This window comes from Mercenaria mercenaria, chromosome 6 (assembly GCF_021730395.1).
Source record: "Mercenaria mercenaria strain notata chromosome 6, MADL_Memer_1, whole genome shotgun sequence".
NCBI classification, from domain to species: Eukaryota; Metazoa; Mollusca; class Bivalvia; order Venerida; family Veneridae; genus Mercenaria; species Mercenaria mercenaria.
In genome coordinates, this window is record NC_069366.1 from 77498866 (window position 1) to 77519783 (window position 20918).

Consider the following 20918-nt stretch of genomic DNA (forward strand, 5'->3'; position numbering starts at 1 on the left):
CCTCGAGCCAGGTATCTAGGTATAGAGGGTATTTGTTTGATTCAATGTAGGATTGAAACATTTTAGTCCAACATTGGATTACCCTATAGTTATTCCATTTGGACCTGTAACAACCTTAACTGCTGATCGTTTCCTTCAGGAAGTGGAACGTGTTTTACAGTCAGATGAGGATTTTGTTATCAATGAGAGTTTGGAATTCGAAATAACATTGGTAGACATGCCTAGCGGCGGTGCTCAAAAAACGGTGCAAATTTGTGAACAATGACAGATTTTTACTGGAAAAGAAATGTATTATTCGGATTAAAAACTCGGACAGTATATGTTGTGCAAGGGCCATAGTAACAGCAAAGGCCAGAATTGATAAACATGAAAAGTGGGAAAGCATTAGAAAAAGTTACGAACCGCAGGGTGACCTAGCTAGAGCTTTACATAAAGCTGCCAATGTAAAGGAAGGCCATTGTGGAATAGAAGAAATCAAACAATTTCAAACAGTACTGGAGGGATACCTCTCTCTAAAGAACAATTTAATGCTATGATTTATACTGGACCAGAAGCGGAAAACAAAATATATTTATATTATCACGAGGCCCATTACGATGTCATCACGTCAATGTCCACGTTCTTGACACGAAATTACTTCTGCACCACATGTAATAGAGGGTACGACCATAAAGACAAACACGTTTGTAACAACATCTGCTCTTCTTGCCGAAAAGTACACGAGAAGAATGATTTGGACGAGTGGATACATTGCCAAATATATAACAGATACTTTCAGGGTGCTTTGATCTCCACGCAACGATTACCTATAAAGGTAATTCAACCTGTAAGACTTATTACAGGTGCGCTGAATGTAGTACGACAATCAACAGAAAAATGCATAAGAAAGACCACGTTCGCGGGGAACGATATTGTGACACTTGCAAAATCTTCGTCAGTGAAACGCATCAATGTTTTATGATGCCTGAAGAAACGGCGGATGATACGTCAATGTCAATTGAAGAAGAACTTATAAACGAGGAGGAAACTGCTAAAACGTTCATCTTCTTCGATTTTGAGTGTACACAAGAGGACATGGTAGCCTGTATTAAAGGATATATTCTCGACTCATCTGGAATTTGTTCCAACTGCAGCAAAACAATGTGTGGTTCTCTCGAGCATAAGCCCAACCTGTGTGTTGCTCAACAAGTATGTACAAAATGTATGCAGGATGATGTCACTAGCACAAGCCAATGTGAAAACTGTGGTATTTTCAAAGGAAGCTCGACCTTGAACGACTTTTGCTTGTGGCTGTTTTCAGAAGATAATTCTAATGCTACTGTGATTTGTCATAACTTTCAAGGATATGACTCATATCCTATTCTGCAGTATCTATACCGAAATGCCATCGTACCTAAGATTGTTCCAAATGGAGCAAAAGTCATGAGTCTTGTTGTAGAGTCATGCAAGGTTAGAATGGTTGATTCTATCAATTTTATACCCATGGCACTGGCGAAACTACCGGCTATGTTTGGCATTGTAGAATTGAAAAAGGGTTACGTCCCGCATCTCTATAATCGAATGGAAAACCAAGAAGCAGTGCTTGATAGCTTACCAGATATACAATATTACAACTACGACTCGATGAAGCCATCAGACAGAGAGGTATTCTTGAAATGGTATGAAGAAAACAAAGACAAGCCATTTAACTTTCAGTCGGAATTGTTGGAGTACTGTAGACCTGACGTAGATATACTTAGACGAGGTTGTTTAACCTTTCGGGATAACTTCATGAGCATAACAAACATGGATCCATTCGAGCAATGTATTACAATAGCCTCTGCGTGTAATTTAGTTTTTAGAACTAACTTTTTAGAACAAGATTCTATCGGCATAATTCTACATCACGGATATAAACCGGAACAAATGCAGTCAGTTAAAGCGTTAAAGCGGATTAAATACCTGTCGCATACCCAAGGTCACCAGATTCAACATGCCAGGAACGGCGGTGAAAAGTGCATAGGACCATACATGGTTGATAGTTACTACGAGACTATCGGGGGCGAAAAGGTCGTATTAGAATTTCATGGAGATTTTTGGCACGGAAATCCGACAAAGTACTCCAGTTCTACAGTGAATCCAGTGAGAAAACTAACCATGGGTGAACTCTATCAGAGGACACTTGATAAGAAGAAATACTTAGAGGAAAATGACTATACGTATGTATCAATATGGGAGTCAGAATTTGACCAGCAGTTAATCGGAGATCCTGTAATGGCGGAATTTATCAAAAACTGTCAAATTATAACACCTTTGCAGCCGAGAGACGCGTTCTTTGGAGGACGTACAGAAGCATTTAAACTCTACAAAGAAGCTTCATCGGTAGAGACAATCCAGTACTACGATGTCACGTCTCTTTATCCTTTAATTAACAAAACCGGAAAAGTACCATTGGGTCATCCTACCATCATCACAGAAAATTTTGAGTCTTCAAAACTACGAAGGCCCGATTAAATGTAAAGTCATTCCACCACGTCAGCTGTTTCACCCTGTTCTACCATGCAAAGTCAACGGCAAGTTGTTATTTCATCTATGTAAATCGTGCGCAGACGTTAAGAATGAAGGTACGTGTACTCATACAGATGAACAACGATCTTTTGTGGGAACGTGGGTGACAGATGAACAAAAGAAAGCCATTGAAGCAGGCTATCAAATCGCGAACATCTATGAAGTCTGGCACTTTGAGAACGTGTCGCAATATGATCCCAATACTATGAAAGGAGGCGTATTTGCTGAGTATGTAAATATTTTCTTGAAACTGAAGCAGGAAGCTAGCGGTTGGCCATCGTGGTGTACAACAAAAGAACTAAAACAGAAGTATATTACACAATACCATCTGGCTTGATTACGAAAACATACAAAAATTCCGGCATGAGAGCCTTAGCAAAGTTGATGCTGAATTCGTTTTGGGGTAAACTTGGACAACGTTCAAACATGTCACAAGTTGAAATCATCGACGATCCTGCCGTATATTTCGATAAATTGACCAGTGAAAAAGAAGAAGTCACCTGTGTTAATTATGTTTCAGACGACCTGGTTGAAATGAGATGGAAATATAAAAACGATTTTGTGGACACTAACGAAAAAACAAATATCATTATAGCTGCTTATACGACTGCCCAAGCCCGTCTAAAACTGCACAGTTACTCAGAGCCTTTAGCAGAAAGGGCATTGTACGCGGACACAGATTCGGTTATATTTGCCACAAAGGAGGGTGAATGGGTGCCTTCCCTAGGTGATTGTCTCGGCGATCTTACTGACGAAGTTTCAGGAAACGCTATAATAACTTTCATTACTGGAGGTCCAAACAACTATGCATTTCGCTTGAAAAAGCCGGATGAATCTGGAAAACAAACACATTGCAAAATCAGAGGAATCACACTCAGTTACAGAAATTTATAAACGATCAATTTTGATGTAATGAAGACAATGGTACTTGATAGTTCCAAAGAATCAATAACAGTCAAGGATCTTTTCAAAATTAGTAGAGACAGAAACAGTACAAAACTTTTAACTATGTCACAAAACAAAGATTACAGACTAGTGTTTGACAAACGAGTCATTCGTGAAAATTATATAACCTATCCATATGGATTTTAACTGATATAAAGACAATATTGGTTGTACTGAAAATTGGCAAAATAGACTATTTCCCTGTTGGACAGTGAACAATGTGTTTATTGATTGAGTGGATTAAGTGTTATTGTAAATAATAGATTCAATGTTATGCAATTAAAGATTATGAAGTATATTGAACTTTTTTCTATGTAAATTAATTCGATTCAATTAGCCAAGCAATTAATATGCCATAAAACATGTAGCGTGGCATTGTTTTACCGTATTTATAACGTCACGCTCTGTATCACTGGCACCAGACCAGAAAGAAAATGCCTCTGTACATGTTATACCCTACACCTAGGTATCATATAAGAACCATGGTCGTGAACGGGAAAATATACTAACCCATTTCAATCGCGTATTTCATACCTAAAAGACGCAGTTCAGTAAATGTGTACTATTGATATTAAACAAGCGATAATTTATCTTCATTCGTGCACCTGTCACATTGTCTCAATATTCCATATTGCAGAGATGCTCCACATATTTTATGCTTTTGTCAACGTTACAGAAAAAACTTGCGTGAACTCCCCTAATGAACATCCGGTCTAGAGGTCACGGCAGTGTGCACATGTTAAGCGAAATGTAAACAAACAAAAATAGAATGCAATATATTCACAGTTTTACGATAAGACTCGAAATGATGAATGAAATTCATCTTGTATATGGTTTTGAATTTGAAATCATACATTGGTATACATCTATTCTGTTTATTTAATTCATTTTGCACATTTATGCTGCATATAAATATTTAAGCGTACACGTGTAGTAAAATGACGACGGACATACAATTTCACATCAGCCAACCAGAGTGTGTCTGTCATCTAGACCGGAACTTCAACAGGGAAGTTCAAGCAAGCTTTTTTGTGTACCGTTGAAAAACTATAAACTACACGTTGTTTTTCTAAGATAAGAAGTATTGAAGAAATGTGACAGGTACACAACGGAAGATAAATTACCACTTGTTTAATGTCAATAGTTCACATTTACTGAACTGCGCGTTTTAGGTATGAAATACGCGACTGAAATGGGCTAGTATATTTTCCCGCTCGCGACCATGGTTCTTATATGATACGTAGGGGTAGTGTATAACATGTACAGAGGCATTTTCTTTCTGGTCTGGTGCCAGTGCTCTGTATGTACTGAAAGTTTCCTCCTCTGATCATTCCCTTCTCCGAGACCAAGATGGCGGCTTTATATAGAACATATAGGGAAAATGATGATGTCACACTCCCTGAAGATAGGCACATGACTACTTCTAAGTTTTAATATATCTCATATAATTAAGATATACTTGTTAATAGCTATTCGAAGCAACCCATCTACTATATTTCAGTTTCTGTCTGGCTTACTTTGCGATGTAGTCAGCTGTGCCCAATGCTTCCAGAGAATCTACTTTTACCTTTGAATGTTTGAATGTACTACTAAAGCGTTATACTCTAACAACTATATTTAGTATTCAGTGATATTTTTAGTTTTCAAAATAACCTGTGGCTTATTGTAAGGGAAAGAAAATATAGCGCAATAAATCCCAAAAATCCAACTTTCAAAACATAGGCATTGGAAATTCATAACAGACGCCAGTAATAACTTGAAAGAACTGAAATCTTAATGATAAGTTTGTTTGGACTCACAACAATATATATCTTATTTGTTCTATTAAGGTATTGGACCCGTAATAGAGTACTTCCTTTTTGAAGAGTATTCAATTCCTACCATAAACCTACTTTGATTACAATTTTCAGGTGGGCGTAGGTTCAAGCCCAACTGGGACCAAAATATTTCTTTCCATATTTTCCTTTTTTCTAGTAAGTTTATACTTCTTTCAAGACTTATTATGGATGTATTGTACTAAAGTGGAAATGTTTCATTTTATAAGAGATTTCTTGCTGTTCAAAGTGAATTCGCCTTTGAATCAGGAGGGGTAGAGTAAGGCATCTTTAAAAATACTGAGTTACATGCGGTAAAAGTTCTCTATTTTGCCTTCATTCTTTAGATTACATATTATGGAAGAAATGCAGGTAGGTTTTACTTTTGCCCCAAGGTTTTGTTTTGAATGAAGTGAGAAAAATTCAAAACATATCCACAGGATTCGAACTTAATTTTTCAATGTTGGAGTTAGAATTCTGTCTCATTAAATCTGTTTACTTGAGTCACCCCAGACAAAAATGATATTTACAGTTTTATTTTGTGTTTTATTATTTAACAATAGTTTGATGTTTCTTTTATCAAATTTAATGCTGTAATGAATTCTCTGCAAACGTTTTAGATAGTGGCCATCACATTGAAATTTGTCTCTACTTTAGCTTGAGGAAATACCATAAAATATACAAATTTACAAAAAAACGGCACAGTAAAAGTTGTTAAAAATTAGCAACACAGTGCGAAACATGGTCAACTTTCAGAATATACCAAGCAAATGTCATTTTTAAACATTACTATTAGGGGTCCAATACCTTAAGATCAATCCTATCAAATAGAACTACCAAAAATGACACATATTTAGATATAATGTCTTCTGTTAAATTAATGCTTCTGCAATTCTAAACTAAATAGGTACATTTTTAACATAATTTCACTACGCATGCTACCACCGCAAAAAATCAAAAGTGAAAAAAAAACACTTCAAAACCTTTTGAAAAAAACAACTGCATTAATCATTTCAAAACAAGTCTGGCTAAAACTATTCCTTCCCTTCTGGTAATATGACAGTTCTACTTCATAAATGCCATAGTCTATTTTTCATGCTGCTTTAAAACTTGAGAACAGAAAATTAAATACTTTTAGCCAGAAGTTTGGATCATACTTTACAGTACTGTAGAATTGGTTTCAGTGCATTTTAAGAGATTTATTTAAGTTGAACAATATTAAATTGACAAGATTTTGCCTTAATAATGGAATTTTTAGTATGGTGATATTTCAATGATAAACGTACACTCAACAAAATTCCTAATCGGTCAGTTTATATTGTATTACTATTTTATTAATTGTTGTTTTATTTTTGGCATAACCGCATTAGGCGTTTTGACCAATATTGCATATTTTGCACGTGCAGGGCATGTGCACCAATATGCACGTGTTCATGAACACTTTTAGCATTACTGACGAATGTCCTGCTAGAAAAACACATATCATGGTGTAATTGACACAAGAGCAACGCACCCGATCTGTCGGAATTTCAATCGGTCACTTCAATGAATTATACTTTGGTTAAATTTCGCCAAAAGAGCTCGAACGATAGATAGCCACCGATTGAAGGTTCTTGTAAACGGAAAGAAGGTTAAAATGGAAATAACCATCAAAGTAACAGCTACAAACAAATCATATCAAAATACCTTTGAAATTGCAAATAAAAAAAAACATTTACCCACGTGCCGTAAACCTGTCCCGGCTAGCAACATTTCGACAGCTCGACCGCGTTGCTCTTGTGTCAATTTTACCATGATATGTGTTTTTCGTCAGTAATACCAAAAGTGTAAACGAACAAGCGCATGTTGGTGCACATGCCCTGCACGTGCAAAATATGCAATATTTAGTAAAACGCTTAATACTGTTACTCTGGCCGTGTGTCGGCCAAAAATAAATCAATAATTAGCTGCAGTACCTATTCAAATGTCAGTATGTGAAATCTCGTGTGAATGCATGCATTATTACCAAAATAGTGATACAATATAAGCTGATCGATTAGGAATTTGTTGTGTGTAAACGACTACACTCGAATCGAATTTAATCAATTATAAAAGCATGATAACCTTTTAAAGTTAACAAGTACAGTAGGGACCTCCGTGGCCGACTGGTTACGATAAAGGACGTAAAATCACTTGCCCCTCATCGATGTGGGTTCGCGCCTCACTCAGGGCGTTGAATTCTTCATTTGAGGAAGCCATCCAGCTTGCTTACAGAAGGTCGGTGGTTCTACCCAGGTGCCCGCTCGTGATGAAATAATTCACGGAGGGGCCCCTGGGGGTCTTTCTCCACCATAAAAGCTGAAAAGTCGCCATATGGCCTATAATTGTGTATGTGCGACGTTAAATCCAACAAAACAAACAAACAACAAGTACAGTATTCTACTTACACCTTGAAACGTTATTGTTATATATACACATTTCAAAATCTCTACAATAAGAACGGATAAGGAGCGTTGACATTGTGCAATACTCGTATATTCTTCGTAAAATTGATATTGAATAGTTACTCGCATGTAATTGTAACGTCTATGGCAAATCTTTTGATTTTAAACACAATTACTTCAGGGAAATACGTTAAACAAATTCACTTGTCCCACATAATTTACGATATACCAATTTTGCGAGGTGCCACTTCGCTGCGTTGTTTATGTCAACAAGTCGTAATGATGTATCATAGCACATTAGTGCCAGGTCTAGATTGTTCTTCATCTCCCAGCACTGTCCAAGAAGATTAAATGCTGTCTCCGGGTGATATATTGGGGGACTTCGTTGCAGTAAAGATGCAAGCTTGAACATTGCTTCATATTGCAGATCTTCATCATTCATCCGCTTATATATCAGAAACTGCAAAAAATAAAGATAAGGTTGAGCATCTACTTCCGCCCAGTCCATCCATTCTTGCATACCTTCTTTTCTATTTCGAATGTCATCACTGGTGGATCGATACATCTCATATCGGAGTGCAAATGGACAGCACGGGAATTCCTGTCGCAAAAAAGTAACACAGTGTGCAATACACGTTTCTGCGACGTTTTCGCTAGGTATGCAGAAAACTGTATGACAAACTCTTTATGTGGAGAATCATTACAATCACAGTTCCCACATATCGGTGTGACGTGGTTTTCAAACATATTTTCAATAGTTTTCAAAATATATGATGCTTTTTGAAGATCTCCTTTATGATAATATAATGTTGCAAGTTTGAGTTTACTGGATGCTACGTCTATGCCCAAGGAAGACTCTGAAAGTTTGTATAAAACATCCACCAAAGAATATACGAACTTTGGGACATGGTCTTTACTATATGCAACATATAGTGACGCCAAAAATGAACATAGATATGCAACAAACATTTGCGCTGATGCCTTTTCATAACTGTCCCCATTAGTAAAGTAGTGTAAGGAATTTTTCATATGATTGATTATTCGTTTAATGCATTCTTGAACGGAATGCTCTGGTTTGATTGTGTACGAAAGAACAGAAAACAAGTCTCCGCAAAGTGAGACATGTTCATCATAGGCTAGTTTCCCAATTATCAGCTTCTCTGTCTTCAGCGCTGAATCTGAACTACAAGTCATCGACCTTATGTTCACCCTGCTGGAAAAAAGAGCCAGCAGGTTTCCTAAAGAATCACTCTTGAGCGACAACAAGCATCTGACATCATCATTGATAATACTTGTAATGCACGTAAGGAGATTTAAACGTACATTTAAAGTTATCTTTCCTGCAAACAAATTTACTGCAGGATTGAAAACATGAGGACAATAACCTGAAATAAAGAACATTTGCATGGTTTTTAAGCACATAAATAAACAAGAAAGCAAATTTTCACTGACCCAAAGTCCGGTTGGTAATCGTTCAATAGTAAACAAAAGTACAAGCTTGCAGTGATAGCTGGTAAACTGGTCACCAGCTATCAATTTCAAAACCTCGTTTTTAATAAGCTTGAGCAGAACGTAGCATTTGATCTGCGTAATATTTATGTTGAACGTCAGCACTCTTTCAGATTTTGAAAACGATACGCGCCACTCAACCTTTTCGTTTTCACTCTCAGGATGGCCAACAGAAACAATGAAACAACCACCTTCTAATACCTCTGCAATAACTTCAGAAGACAGCCAATGTAAAGCTCTTGGGCGGCCTAACCAAAGGGAAGAGTCCAAAGGCCAGGTCGAACATAAAAACCCGTTTACAATATCCTTATCTGGAAACGGACTACCAGAAGGCCCATGCCTTTCGTATCCAAATCCTAAGTATTCAAAAGCAGATTTTTCAACATTAACTGCAAATGTATTTGGTAGAATTAATCTATTTTCTTCGTCAAATAGACATTCTTCATGCGGATAATCCTCTGATTCGGACAAGAAATCAACCTCATGCAAGCGACAGTGTCCGGGAGGTGTTAGGTCATTTTGAATTATGGACATATTTTCTTTTCCAGTTTTCCAATAGCTGTTATCTGTTATAACATTGAAATTTTGTTGGCAATCTAAAGTATCTAAATCGGAATCCATTTCTGGGGTAGTTGTACCCTCGGTCTGACTTCCAAAGTGATACGTCTTTATATTTATTTCGCTCAACTGGTAAAATATTGATCTCATTGATTCTTGTTTCAGGTAAGCGTGTCGTCTCCGATAAACAATGTCTTCACTAACACCAATTGCATCCATAACAGCAAATAAACGATGAGACATCGATCTGTAAAATTCTGGAAATTTATCCATTGCGTATTACCTGTAAAAAGATAACAGCATCAATTTTAAAGATATCTAATGGGCCATCTTTCACTCAAATATTTTATGTTTAGAAATTTACTTCAAAAATATGAAATGCTCATCAAATTTATTTAATTTACTTAATATATAATTAAGTTTTGCAGATAGAACAACTATCATAAACAAATGTTATGCAGTAATAAAACTTAATGATGTAATGTAATTTCAAAAAGGGGGCTAGGCTATTGTTTTAAAAGACTAAATTATTCATTGTCTTGGAGAGTATTTATATTCATACTATTGCACCTTTTAGAATTGTTGATATTAATCAGGGACAGTGTGTAGCTTGGCTGGTTAAGACATAACACCAGGATAACTCATTTTAATAGTTATTTCAACAGTCTGGCGTGATAAAAAAATCAACATTTACTACTTGACATTCGGGAAAGCGAGGCAAGGCGGCGAGCACAAAACCGTGGTTCTGCAAGTAGTAAAACTATTATACCTCGTTAGGTTACTTCAAAATGTTGATTTCATGGAAAGACAAACTTCGCATAATTAGTTCTTACATTTTTGTTGCTAAAATATTGAAGATGGAACTGAGAATTAAATTACTTGCACAAAAAGACTTCTTTAACGTGATTAAATCACATCAGAAATGAACTATTGTGTCTTCGATCTAATATGTGAGTTGAAAGTCTACATAGGTTTCAAGTCTGGTAACATGGAGCTTGGCTTTTAGAGGCCATTACGCTACAATGAGGCGTAAGAAATTGTTTATTCCCTACCTACCCAAAATGTTTGGGCCTACCTTAAATGTTTTTTTTTTGTCCTTGTTGAGAATATTTTTTATTATTTCTTTTTTAACAAATAGTTGTAAAACTTTACTTTTTATGCTTTAAAACGGTTAGTGGTGTTAGAAATCAACTTACTGATGCTCTAAAGACATAACCCCATTATTTATATTCATTTTTTTGACATAAGCATTATTTCCGAAAAGTCTCACTTAATGAAAAAAAAATCCCAAACAAACATTTTCCGACCTAACTACTCTTTTTTTTTAAATTGTTATCGGAAACAAAGATTTTTTTTAGGCCTGATTGCTAAAAACAGCCAGTGTGTTTGAATGTTAGTACACATTTATACTGTGTTTATCTATACATGTATACAGTGTGTATAACTTAATGCATAGTACTGTTGATACATACAAACTCGCCCTTAATTCATGTTTACACAACATAATTGAAGTAATTGTTCAAATATGAAATTTTTATCTAAATTACCTTTAAACGGAGGCTCTGAATAGTCGCTAGCAACGAAGAATTTTGGTTTAGTCAGTATGAAATGTCTTAAGTCATATATTATTAAGCGCCAAACAGGCGCCTAGAACTATGAATGGTGTTTCAGAATTGCACTTTAAAAATTCACACAAACTGCACAGATTATCAAGGGCGAAAAATAACTAATTATAAACACCTACGTTAAATTCCGTATTTTAACATATGTAAAACTCATTCAAGCGCTGACACCACGTCGACCTGCTGTTTCATCAACTTGTTTACATAAAGGACATAGTAGAAATCAAAATGATAAAATTATAGCAGAACCATGTTTTAACATACTTCAAAAACACGTATCGGTTATACGCCAGGTATAATAATTCACTCGGGCTACGCTCTTGTGAAATAGCTATAACCTCAACCTTTATGTTTTATAACAAAGTGGAGAATAAGCAGTAATGTCAAATTGGTGCAATACCGATAAGCGACTGCCACTAGACTGTATAACTTTTCTACATTTTGCATATTTTGACGAAATTCAATTCATAGAGACAAAAGCCAGTTTTTAAGAATTTTCACAGAGGAATGATGTTGAATATCAGACTATGATATTGGATATAGGATATAGACTGGCTCAGTTCACTACATTTAATCATAAAAATGTAAAAAAAATATAATATCATATTCTAGGAGCTAGTCTATACCAGATAGTATATAATTCTATCTTTGATATGTGTGTATATTATTTGTGGAGTTACTAGAAACAGGCACGGATTTTCTCATTTCAGTATATCATTTTGACAGGTTATTGAATTTCCATCCACCTGTGATTTGATCTATGTAATAGTCATATACGGTCTTAATATCGATGAAAAGGTGAACATTGATGACGCATAATGGGCAAATTCAAGCATTTGAAATAAAAGACTTAGATAATCAATCAGTTAAGCTTTTTTTCGTTAATTTGGGGCTAGGTCTCGATTGCTTACTTTTTCTTTCATTAGTCGAATAGCTACCATAAGGAGATAAAATAGCTAAAAAAAAAGAAGAAAAACAAAGAATCTCCGTGGTAATAAATTATCTAAAGTGACAATACTACTAACCTTTATTTCACGATATATCCAGCTGATTGATCTACATAGTCTCCGTTCTAATACATGTACTAGATTTATTCATCAAACACACATTTTATGCATTCATTAATGATCTATTAACACTTTTTGATACAACAACAACAATATCAAAATGACAAAGTTTTCTAAATTGTGTGTATTATTTGCATACACAGAAAACACACACAAACTCGAGTTTAAAAATAGCCACTTATTAAACACGTACATAATTTATACCATACGAAGGGAGACAAGCTAATAAAAAACATTTCTCTGAATATTTTCAGAGTTTAGACTCCTTTATACGACTAACTATAGACTAAACTGATGGGATGTGCTGGTTTAACATGATTGTTTATATATATTCGAAGAAAAAACATGCTTAATAGCATACCAAAATGAAGGGAAAAGGTTAAACTATACAACGGTACTACTTTAACGAGGTACATTTATGTAATATGTAACATCAGGAGTCTTTTAAGTTTGTTTGTTTGTTTTGCGTTTAACGCCATTTTCAACAGTATTTTAGTACGGCGGGAGGAGTCTTTTAAGATAACAAAATATGTAAAATTATACTTTTATGTGCAGTGAGGGAGCCCCATACACACTAAAATTAGTTTTACAAATTTTACCGAAATTGTCACAAAAAAAGAAGAAATGATCACAAATTAATCATTTTTGGGTATTTGCTCCTTCTATTTCGAATAAAAAATTTAATTCATGACTGATTTAATTTAAATATTACACAACTATGACACAGGTTTAGAGATCATTACAAAATAGGTCGAGAGCAATGGTGTTTCAAATCACTTCAAACACTTTAGCATTTATGAATTGCTGTTCTGATGAATATTTGTAATATTTACTTTACATATTCTTATGCTCCTCCTTTATCGTGTACAAAACCGTTCTTTCTTTCTTTTTCTTTCAACAAACAATGGTATTACATGTACATTTTAGATAGTTTGTCATGTATATTTTGATATTATTAAGACGAGAAAAATTTCAGTATATAATGGCCTTAATTCCACAGCAATTCCACTGGATGATTTTACTTATTTAATATTTGTTTGAAATGGAAAATAAAACTTGGCCAATTGGAAAATTTAAATAATAAATTTTTGCTTCACTGACTCAGAAAGTTGGACCCTTTTGATCTTTATTTCCTTTATATAGTGAAACTTGACGGAGGGATAAGATCCTCCCCCAGGAAACGGTTTAAATCAAGAAGGAGTTGGTTATGGGTTTGCATTGGATATGGAATCATTAGATCCCTTTCCAAACCCATCAGTTTTCAGATTATGATTTTTTGTTTGAGAGTTTGACTGAACGTAAACTAGAATTTGTCACTTTGAAAGACTTTGACGACGACATATTTTGGTATATTTTGTACATAGTATCAGCAGTCTTGGTTTAGCTGCTGAATTTTGAATAGGTGACAGCGTACGTTTTGTTGCAATTTTTCACTTTTCATAACAAGCGCAGATGCAGAAACATCAATATATAGGCAGAGCCCTGAGAAAACCAACATAGTGCATTTGCGACCAGCATGGATCCAGACCAGCCTGCGCATCCGCGCAGTCTGGTCAGGATCCATGCTGTTCGTTAACGGTTTCTTTAATTGCAATCGGCTTTGAAAGCGAACAGCACGGATTCTGACCAGACTGCGCGTATGCGCAGGCTGGTCTGAATCCATGCTAGTAGCAAATGCAATTTGTTGGTTTACTCATGGTGCGGCTCAATTACTGTATTGTTTTGCTCTTATTATATTTTTCTTATTGACGAATAAGAACTATTGTGAATAATGGAACTGTTAATTCAGCGTTGGCGATTGGCCTTGCTTCCGGAAACCCAATGTCCTGTGTAAATTTGACATGGAGAACCTCTTTCGATCTTCCATGTCTTGCAGTCGTGAGACTTGGCTGAAGGTGGCTCGTTGCAATTCACACAACACAATGGACAGGTTCAAGTGATGGTCATGAGAATTTTGGCCGCACTTTTGGCAAATGTACTCTCCTTTATAGTTATTTTTGTCCAAACTTAAAACAATTGATGTGCTGAAGAGAATTCGATACACGAGTTATGACTTTTGTACGCTGATAGCCAGCGTTTACATGTAAACGAAATTCCAAATGTAAGAACGATAGTGTTTGTGTTGAATTTTTCACGTAGTTTTTTGATTTTGATATGTATTACAACAGTGACATGTTCTGCAGTAAGGTCTCAGTCAGATACTACAGCAAGATCAGGGCAATGAATGAACCCCCTCCCCAAGTGTGGAATTCAGAATTCGGTGTGAAATGCACTTGCATGAATAATTGAAAATTGATGTTGTCCAATGTAGATTTTGTGCGTGAGCTGGCCTTTTGACCTCAACTAGTAGGTGCCCTGTACGCATTCCTAACTGGTTTTAGAACACCAGCTTAACTCTGTCTTGTTTAATGTTTTTCAATCACAAAAGGAAAGATGCTTGGCATCTTAAATGTCTCGTAAGTGGATTTAATTCAAAGAAATCTAGGAAATGCAATATTCGATGTGAGTGCCCGGTTAGAGGAATTCTCACCTTCCGTGCCGTCAGAGTCTGTTTCGGTAGGCGGTTGTTTATTTTGTTTTTCCATATTAAATGGTTCTGTTTTTTCACTTGCAACCCACAGAGTCCAACATGGGAAACATGTAAACAGATCTGATATCAAGCTCATACAGGTTAGGGTTACTGTAGTAATATACTCGGACAAGTATTTTGCAGTCTTGTTTATATAACCAGCTGTTTTGCCTTCTGTGAAATAGAAATACATGTTACGATGGAGTGTTTAATAAATTGCATGAAGACACAGTGGGAGTTTTCTATGCTCATACATGCAAGAGGCAGTATTGACCAGGAAACAGATATTGCAAATTTGAGTAAATACGACTTATTTATAGATAGAAATTGAGGTTAGATAATTAACGGACATCAGCCACGCCGAAATTAGTTGTGGAAGATACTCTGTCAAACGCGAGGTAATTTAGAGAGGTGATAAGTAAGAAACAATTGAAGACGATACTTATCTGAGATGTAACATTTAAGATTCTTTTAAAGACCGCTTTTTGCTCTATGAGATTTTTATTTGTACCGGTAATTGTGCAACAATGGACTTTAAGCCATACATAGAAATTTCAAAAAGTAATGTCAACTAAAATATAATCGCGCCAATATTCTTTCAAATCTCGCACTATTATGGTTGCATCAAACTGAGTTGTGTCCTAATTTCCGTCCAAACCACATTCTGCAAAACAAACTTGGTTATTTTTCATCATGGCAGATTGTTGATTAAACATTTCAGTATTAATGATGTACAAATTTAAATTCATAAAGTTATCTAAAAACACCACAGACAGTTTGCAAATATACAGACTGTGTGTCTTATGTTTAGTATGCGCCAGTGTTTTTATCAGAACTTGATCTGGAAAGGGAGGCAAACGTTCTGAAAACAACGAACTAGTATTTGATTAATAAAGTATATGAGGTATGTAGTTGATAATAGCTAGGCTAAGTATAAAAGAAACATGTACCAGGTCCTTCTTTCCAAGAAAACTGTCCTTTTTACCAGAAAATTCCAGGTTAAAGTTGGTTTTCATGTCAATCGCAATCAGGTGTAAGGGTAGTCCATTTAGGGCAAGTTCACCTAGCATTAAAGATTAAAAAGACTTGAATTTTATTGCACGTTTTTAGTATTTAAAGAGCTACTACTTTCAAAAATGTATTAGGAAAATGCATATGCTCTACTCATATGATTTATACACATCTAAAGCATTCTGTACTCCTCCGTACACTTATCAGCATATCAGTTCAGAAACATGCCCTCCGCCTATAAATTGCAAATTTAATGTTCTAAATACCCTTACACAGGGCATGTTGAATAATTTTACATACCTAGCTGATAGTCTAAAAAGGAAATGTTATAAGGCAGAAATAATAGCTTTTTCTCTAAGACAAATCATCCCAATGTCTGCATGATAAATTGAAAGCCATTTCTAAAGCAATTCAACACTTTATCACGTGAAGAGAACAAATGAAGTCAGGAAAAATATTTGAATGGAAAACAATTTTAAACTCAATAACAGACTGAAAGAAGGTATTTGATTTAATATGATGAACTACAAATGCCTCAGAAAAACTCACCGATTCCTCGCCATTTCTTAACAAGAAGATCTAAGTAGCGAAAGACTCATTCGCCATCAATGTTGAATCTATAACAGACGTCATGCCATAGATACTGGTCTGGATCCTGACTATATAACTAAGCAACAGCTGCGAAATTAACAGAAAGTAAATAAAAGGGGTTGACCAGAACGCTTGTGTAAAGGTTGTCAATATTAATTTGTTATTTTAAACATTCTGTTGTCAATTCTTACGTCTTTAGGGTGAAATCTCCATTAAAATTTCAATAAAGAGCGTTACATTTAAAATATTATCATTGTGAAATTTCTTTCTGCAGAAAGCGCTAAGAACTTTGTAATACAATACCGTCGTTTTCTTGTATACGTCCACACTCATCTTCTGTCTTGATTGTTGTCAATGAAAAGTTCTCACATTTGTTAGTCCTTAAAGAACTGAAGTTGAAAATTAATTTGTTTGTTCATTTTTACTTTTAGATATCTGGACAAGTTAAACATTTAAACAATTTAAATTGTATTAAATATCTTCCAGCCGAAGTTCATGAATCAATGTATACAACTACTGGACAAAGACAAATTTAAAATAGTCGTGTTATACAGTATCAACGTTTGATCCTTAAAAAGCGGACCATAATTGTCCAAAGTCGCTCAAGTGAAATTGACTATTTGACCTTGAATATTAAATTTTACAGAAAACCGATAATGATGACAAGTTCCATATCAAGCGGCTGATGAGAAGAAGTTGTTTAAATGTTTTTAGCTCATACGTCTCCAGAAATGTGTCCCTAAATCAACACGTCTGAGAGAGGACCATACAATGATACTACAAACAGGATTGGTGAATATTTGTTAAGCGGTTCATGAGAAGAAGTCATGTAAATGTTTTTCTAGCGGTCCCTGCAAGAGGCCAAATGCCCACATTTGCACATAAAATGTTTTTTCTTCTTATCTCTAGTAGATAGTGATGCTACAGACCAAGTTTGATGGCAGATCCATCAAGCGGTTCATGAGAAGAAGTTGTTTAAAGGGTTTTCAATTTTTAGCTCTAGCAGCCCCTGAAAGGGATAAAGTTTCCATGTTTGAACAAATGTAAGAGAGGACCTTGCCAGGATACTACAGACCAAGTTTGCTGTTATTCTGATCAGTTGTTTCAGACGAGGTTTATTTAAATATTTTGGCGACGGACACCGAAAGACTGACGACAGACATTGGAAGAAAGACGCCGGACCATCCACCTATAATTATAGGTAAGGACGTATGCTAGAATTTGGGGTGAAAATTTTCCCAATAACATAATTTTCCACTAAAATGGGTTTCAAGGGGCAGATAACTATTTTTAATACCGGTGACCTATGATTTTTATTGCATATTTTTGTTTCTTAGATGATTATCCTTCAATAGCCAAAGTTTGAAGAAATTCTATTACTGGGAAAAATTTCGCCCATCTTACATACAGGGATTTCTAGCGTGCGCCTTTAAAACTATATATGTAAAATAGTTTATAGATTGTAAAACAACTAAATCTCATTGCAAAAATATGTAAAAATTAATCATTGCGCCTGGTCGGTTAATTGCTGTTTGTTGTGGTTATACGCTTATGTTTGTTTAAGATCCGATACAATGTACAGCTCGTTTAAATGGGTCAGCCGTGTTATTGTACTTATAAAATAAACTGGCCCGGTTTATAGGTTGGTCAGGGCTACGATATGTATCTTATTTTGCCATCCAAATATTTCTATAAAATGCTTCTTCCCCTTCCGTTTGGACTCGTCCATGTTTACAAACACGTGTGTTTATTTTATGGACTGTACTAATCCCCAATGATAACGAGATTCCCGCCGTAACGCGAGGACGACTCTATTTCATGATAACCGATGAAATAACAATTCATAATGCTTGCACATTACCTGACAAGTAAATATTAGTATTTCTTTCATCTTAAATATTCTATGATTATATGGCAACATAGCTCAGTCGGGTAAAACGCAGATAACAATTGGATGTAAGCAAATCATTTTGTGGGTTCGAATCCTTATGAGGGTTTTTTTTATTTTTTTTGTTGTTGTTTTTTTCTATTCGTTTTCATTTTTGTTCCCGTATTTTGTTTCTTTCTTTGATGGTTTTTGTTTGTATGTATGTCTTTATATAACACAACAGTATGTTTATTATTTGCATGGCTTAAATGCATGCATTTAATCAATATCATCTTTGATATAATGCTAAACTTTTCTGATCTGCCATATCGGCTTAAGATACTTCTCTGTTGTGTTGTCCCAGAGTTCATGAAGGAATCTAAATGTGTATGCGAAAGTGAAATAAAAATTTACTGTCGATAGTGAGTTTCGAACCCACACGGCAAAAGATTGTTGAATATGGACTGTATGCTTTACCACTGAGCTAATTTTCGATAGGTACAAAATCCAGAAATATTTAGATTGTAACATGTTAGAAAAATATTGATTTCCCTATGTTCCATTTTAATCTATTTATAGTCATGTTTGTAAATATCAAGTTATCGTTGGGGCATAGTACATGGTTAGCCCTCTATACTATTGAAATTTTCATCAAAACGTTTAGAAAAGAAATTAGAAAGACCTAATATATAACACTTACTAGCAAAATAATTCGGCTATACCAGAGTCAGAGTCTGTAGCATTCCATCTGAAATTGCATTTTCTGCCAAACGATTGGTTTGCAGAGAATTTGGATGAAAAAATGCCTATCCAAACTTCATCCACCACTTTCTGCAGCAAATTATTCAAAATACAATTTTCTTTTAATGTTTCTTCCAATAAAAACAAAGCATCACTTAATAAAATAGACAATGAGCAATGGAGACATTTAAGGAAATCTGTCAAACAGCAATGGCTGATAAAATTCATTTTCAAATAAATATATAATTCCTAGTTATAGAAGAATATTTTTTAAATTATGAAATAACATTACTGTAGTACCAGCAACACATTATTTGTTCGTTTCGACCCATTGCAGTTTTGAACATAGCAAAATACAATTCAGTAATACAGCCTACTTTTAGTTCCTTTAGTTGTGCGAATACAAAAAAAGAACATGTCACACAAATCATGTTTTAACTTAAAGTACCTGTATATCGCTTTAAAGATTGTCTTTCAGAGGTAGCCTTCAATGGGCAAAGTAACGTATAACATTAATGTATAAAAATACTGAATAAATTCGCATATGACAAATGTATCATAGGCACCGATATACGTGATCCAACACGCGGGTTTACTTGCCTGTTTGAAATCCTCAAGTGTGACAAGGTCTGATTTGACCTTGAAAGGGCATTTTTTGGATTTTTCGCATCTACTACTGGAATCAGAGCCTGAGTTAGAACTGGATTCAAAACCAGAATGTCCTCCAACTACTACTACCACACTCACAATAAGCAAAAAAGTAAACTTTACCATGCTTGAAAAAGAACATTCAAAACATTTATACGATTTTGAAACACAAACATTCACGGGAAAAATACACAAGGAATGTTCTTATAGAAATTATATTGTTGCCTATAAAATGAACATGTTACTGAGTCGAGTGATCCTCAAATTATTTCATATATTACAAAATTAATGTCAAGTAAAAAATCTGGATATTGCAAAAATAAAGAAAAAGAAAGGCACGGAAAAACGGATTTGGAATTTAAATGTTCTAACGCTCCCTCCTCAATGTGTGCGGAGACCGACCGTCCATTAAAATACATGTACCCCATATAACGACGTGACGTATGAAAAGAAACGTTATTCGTTTTAAAGTCATTTGCGATTTCTTTCCCAAAACCACATGGACAGCCATTCTAGGTCATTTGACTGCATTTGCATTTTGACAAGATAAAGTCACATATGTCTACTGTAATAAAGATCATCAAGTTGCAACTAATTAAAAAAAAATGCATACATTTGTAAATATTTACATTTCACCAAATACGACACACACTTTTTTATTCATTATTTACAATACACATTGTTCTGTCTTAAGAAAATTTAGGTTTTAAGCAGCTGGAAAGGGAAAGTTTTTAATTGAAGTCCTTTGAAAAAAAAATACGAAAGGTTTGTTCTCATTCAGTGTTCCGAACTTAAACTGAACCACAATTAGCCCAAATACAGACAAACGTGGGACGTCACCAAGTCTTGGTCACTCGGTTTTTAAAGCCCAATAATTGTAATTTTTCTGCTTTTATACTTAAAATCCTTCCATTACCTCCGGTTTGATTTCAAACAATTTACTTAATTCAATTTTAGCAACCCGATAAATATCAATAGATAACACATAAATGATAAACATATATGA

General features: G+C 35.0%; 2 protein-coding genes across 2 annotated transcripts; one reads left to right on the top strand and one right to left on the bottom strand.

Annotated features, from left to right (window-relative positions):
- Positions 1–960: 960 nt before the first annotated feature.
- Positions 961–2493, top strand: LOC123549933 (uncharacterized). The gene has a single exon (XM_045338381.2). The coding sequence runs from the start codon at positions 961–963 to the stop codon at positions 2491–2493; it is 1533 nt and encodes a 510-aa protein (XP_045194316.2).
- A 4723-nt stretch (positions 2494–7216) lies between these two features.
- On the bottom strand, positions 7217–12586 carry LOC123548464 (uncharacterized). The gene is made up of 2 exons (XM_045335761.2): positions 12444–12586; positions 7217–10079 (listed from the first exon to the last, which is right to left on the bottom strand). The coding sequence occupies exon 2, from the start codon at positions 10067–10069 to the stop codon at positions 8219–8221; it is 1851 nt and encodes a 616-aa protein (XP_045191696.2). The 5' UTR covers positions 10070–10079; positions 12444–12586; the 3' UTR covers positions 7217–8218.
- Between the last annotated feature and the right edge of the window lie 8332 nt (positions 12587–20918).